This window comes from Vanessa cardui, chromosome 2 (genome assembly GCF_905220365.1).
Source record: "Vanessa cardui chromosome 2, ilVanCard2.1, whole genome shotgun sequence".
In the NCBI taxonomy this organism is placed as follows: Eukaryota; Metazoa; Arthropoda; class Insecta; order Lepidoptera; family Nymphalidae; genus Vanessa; species Vanessa cardui.
Window position 1 is genome coordinate 14,294,136 of NC_061124.1, and position 4,872 is coordinate 14,299,007.

Below are 4,872 nucleotides of genomic sequence, written 5' to 3' on the forward strand. Positions count from 1 at the left end.
TCCCACTGGACCCACCGTCTTGCAAGTTTGCCAGAACAATAAAGTTGAATAAAAATTTAAATTTCTTCTCCACGCGAGGGTATAAAAGATATCGGGTCAGGCTCCGTTTGGCGTCTCTCCAGAAAGCAATCTTGTCCGGCTTTTTGTTCAGACGTCACGGTTTAAGTGTGTTGGTAGATATAGGACACAAGTGAAACGCGCTGTAGCTCATTACGCACTGACTTTATTGGCGCTCATCTGTGGTGACGCAGCACGCACCTATATATACTTATTTATCTACTATTTCCTCCCCCCTTATTTGACAATTATTTTTATCTAAAAATATTTTTTATAGTTTACTCTAGGAATATTTCTCAAAACCATCTTAGTTTGCGTCCTCGTCGAGGGAACTGATGCAAGTTTCACATCACTTCGGTGTTGATTTTCCTCCTCACTTCGATTACTGTTCCCCGGTTGAACCAGTTGGTTTTTAGACACATTCCTTGACAAAACAATTTGATTTTTGTGTTTTTTAACATTAATACCTTCACAAGTCTTTATTAAGTATAACACTTTACCCAACTGTTTGATAATAGTACCTTTACACCACACATATCTATTTTTATTTATAAAAGATTTAAACATCACTACATCGTCTGGTTTAAAATTAGTTCTTAATTTTCCGCCGTGATATTTAGTCTGCAAGCACTGTTTGTTTTGAACATGATTATTCAGACGAGGGGACGAAGGCGACGGATGAGGAATTAAAAGATCTAGTATTGACCTCAGTTGACGACCGAATACCAGTTTCGCGGGAGACACCCCCGTTGTACTATGCACAGAATTCCGATAGTCGAATAAATATTTTAATAACCTATTATTCATATCTTGCGCATTTTCACCTAGCAACAAAGCTGTTTTTATGCCCTTTTTCACTATTTTAACATAAGTCTCTGCTTGGCCGTTACTGGAGGGATGGTATGCCGGCGAGGTCAAGTGACATATTCCGTTTAATTTACAAAATGCATTAAACTCCTCAGATGTAAATGAAGTGCCGTTATCGCTCACGATTGTTTGAGGTACCCCGAACCTAGACATGAATTCACATAATTTACTAATAACCGATCCCGATGTTATATTGTTATTCATATTAAAACACTCAACCCACTTACTGTAAGCATCAACTATTACAAAAAACATTTTATTCTGAATTGGTCCAAGGAAATCTATATGAATTCTATTGAATGGTTGTGTCGGATACGGCCAGGGCGCCGGCGGAGCGCGGGGTGGCGATTGCCGCATACTAATGCATGTTGAACAATCTCCGATCATTTTTTCTATCGCTTCATCAATTCCCGGAAACCAAAATCTAGAACGGGCCTCCGCCTTAGTTTTTACTATACCTAAATGTGACTTGTGTAATTCTAATAATATGTGTTTACGTAAATTTTCTGGAATAACTACCTTATGCCCCCGCATTAAAATTCCATTTTCTAATGATAACTGCAACCTACATTTAAAATATGGTAATAAATTACAATCATAAACTTTCCGAGGCCAACCCTTAAAGACATAATCACTAACTTGAGTGAGTACCGGGTCATTTTTAGTCTCATGTTTTAACTGATCTAATGTCACCGGTAAACATCCTTCTAAAATAAAATTGACGTATGTAGCCGTCTCGTTCCATCCACGTACACTACCGGCGTCTTCGCGAGTTCCTCCCGGACTAATACTCGCAGCTCCGTCGGTCGACGCCGCTGCTGTCGCCGGCCGAATCCCGCGCGATAAGAAATCTGCACTATTGTTGGCGCTTTTGACATACTCAATGGTGTAGTTATATGCTGACAAAAATATTGCATACCTTTGCAACCTATTTGCAGACACCTCTGGAATACCCCTATGGGAACCGAAAATTGAAATAAGCGGCTTGTGGTCGGTTCTTAATATAAACGGCTCGGATCTAGCATATAAATATTGATGAAACCGGCGTACCCCAAAGATTATAGCCGTGGCTTCTTTTTGTATTTGAGAATACTTTTTTTCAGCTGAGTTTAGCGTTCGTGAAGCGAACGAAACTGGACGTTCTAAGCCGTCGGCTCCGACCTGCGATAACACCGCCCCTAGCCCGTAAGGTGAAGCGTCCACCGTTAATATGATTTTTGCGGTTGAATCAAAATGAGCTAATACGTTTTCTGAAGTTAAAAATGTTTTTACTTCCAAAAACGCCCTTTCGTGTTGCGGGGACCACGACCATTTAGCTCCTTTTTTTAATAAATCATACAGAGGGGCTAAGTGCGTGGATGCATTGGGTACAAAATTCCTATAATAATTAATTAAACCTAAAAACGACTGTAATTCTTTTAAATTTTTAGGGACTGCAGCTTCTAAAATTGCTTTAACTTTTTCTGACGATTTCCTTATCCCGTTTTTATCAATTATATATCCGAGATAATTTATTTCATTTTTGAAAAATTCACATTTCTCTTTTCTTAAAGTTAAGCCCGAATCTTTTAATCTATCGAAAACTAATTTTAACCTAGCCCAATGTTCCACCTTGTCTTTTCCTGTAATAAGGATATCATCCAAAAAGCAAAGTACGCCATCTATCCCCGATAAAATACTTTCCATGGCCCTCTGAAATATGGCGGGGGCCGAAGACAACCCGAACACAAGCCGTTTAAATTTAAATAACCCTTTGTGTGTGTTTATACAAGTGACATGTTTATCATCTAGCAATTCGAACTGATTATACGCTGAAGACATGTCTAATTTTGAAAATTGTTCCCCACCATGTAATCGTGTAAATAGTTCTTGTATAGTCGGTAAAGGATATTTCTCCACTAATAACTGTTTGTTTAACGTTTGTGAATAATCAGCGCATAGACGAACCGTACCGTTATGTTTTAACACCGGCACAATAGGTGACGCGTATTCCGAGAACTCGACGGGCTCGATGACCTTGATCTGCAATAAACGGCTTATTTCTTTATCTATTTTATCCCTTAACGCAAACGGAACCGGCCTGGCTTTCATAAAAACTGGTTTTGCATTTTCTTTCAAGTGCAATTTTATTTTATATTTATTAAAACAACCTAATTCGTCGGTAAAAATATCCGAGTATTTTTTTAAAAATGATTGCAATTCCGATTCCGGTACCGACGACACATGATAACAACCGTTAATTGGTGATAATTCTAAATTAAATTTTGAAATAAAATCGCGACCAAGCAATGGCGGCCCTCCATTTTGTATGACATAGAAATCTAATACGTTTGTTTTATTGTTGTATGTCACTGGTAACCTAGCTATACCTAAACTTTGAATTAAGCCTCCGTTATAACTGATAAGCTTTTTGTTGGTAGGAATTAAAGTAACACTGTTAAAATAAGAATAATAAGTTTTATCTGATATAGCGGTTACAGACGACCCACTATCAATTTGAAATTTTAATAAAATATTATTGATAGATATTGTTTCGGTCATAGGCCCCCCGTTATTACTGCGAATATTAAAAAACTCACCGTCGTCACCCTCGTTCACCTCATCTGAGTCTACGTAATTGACTTTTTTACACATTCGGTGCAGGTGACCCTTATTATTGCACTTCTTACACCGGTAATTTACAAAGCGACACTCACTAGATTTGTGATTCTTTCGACCACACACGGAACACTTATCACCGTCACTACGATTGGTGCGGCCCTTTGTCATTTTAAACAAAGGGTCAACGCTGACTCCTTCTGCTGTGCCTGCTGCCGTAGTCGCCATGCGTGCACACCGCACGCCCTCCGCCAGGTCAACCGCCTTTGCCATCGACAACTCCCCGATTTCCATTGCGAAGAGTTTTTCTTTTTCGGTACCCGGAAGCATCCCCATCACAAATTTGTCTAGCAAAGCTTCTTCTAAATTCTTGAAACTGCAATGGCTCGCTAGACCTCGTAACCGCGCCGCCCACTGCGCATGCGACTCCCCCGGTCGCTGCGACGCCGCGTAAAAGTGATGACGTTCTGCAAACCCGCAGCGCTTTGGAGTAAAATGTACATCCAAAACTCGTACAATTTCCACATAACTCACTGCGTCAAGAGTTTTTGGAAAAACGAGATTGCTGGCCAGTTGATAAGTGCTCTCGTCGAATGCGCTGAGCAATATGGCGCGCCTTTTAAGACCTCCTTTGTCCGATTCACCATCGATGTCATTTGCCACGAACCACTGCTGGAGTCGACTTTTATGTGTGACCCAATCTTGATGCTGATGATTAAATGTAGTTATATTTCCAAAAAACGGCTTTGAATTGGAAAACATTTTAATCCGCCTCAATTCCTTTGTTCGTTTTTTATTTTTCGCTTTGTGGGTAGATGTTCCTCGTCGCCACTGGTAGATATAGGACACAAGTGAAACGCGCTGTAGCTCATTACGCACTGACTTTATTGGCGCTCATCTGTGGTGACGCAGCACGCACCTATATATACTTATTTATCTACTATGTGTCGATGTTGAATTTTAAGAGTTGCTTTTTAACGCTACACACTACCTCTACATTTGTTAAATGCTCTTAAAATAAGTTAAGGCAGATTGCAAGAATATGTATTACATCTACTAATACTGATCAAAGTGTCTGTCTATTTTTATGGATTACATTTTTTAATAAATGACTTTGTCACATATGAAAATGAAATCTGTAAAATAGTTCCAAATCGAAAATGTATTTGTTTTATCTTAAGCACATAACAATTAATTTATGACTTTCATGATTTGATATGCTATGTCAAAATTGAGTTTAGATCCATGAGTTATATCCACTGAGCAATATTTATATCTTCTTTGATACATTATTAAACATCACAAATAAGATACATAACAATTGACGATCTGAATGCTAAAAGTACTTTC

At 38.8% G+C, this 4,872-nt stretch overlaps 1 protein-coding gene across 1 annotated transcript; it reads right to left on the minus strand.

Moving 5' to 3' along the window:
• Nucleotides 1–203: 203 nt before the first annotated feature.
• Nucleotides 204–4,459, minus strand: LOC124541800 (uncharacterized protein K02A2.6-like). The gene has a single exon (XM_047119723.1). The coding sequence runs from the start codon at nucleotides 4,282–4,284 to the stop codon at nucleotides 316–318; it is 3,969 nt and encodes a 1,322-aa protein (XP_046975679.1). The 5' UTR covers nucleotides 4,285–4,459; the 3' UTR covers nucleotides 204–315.
• Between the last annotated feature and the right edge of the window lie 413 nt (nucleotides 4,460–4,872).

Coding starts and splice junctions, on each gene's coding strand:
- LOC124541800 (XM_047119723.1), bottom strand. CDS start 4,284: ATGTTTTCCAATTCAAAGCCGTTTTTTGGAAATATAACTACATTTAAT.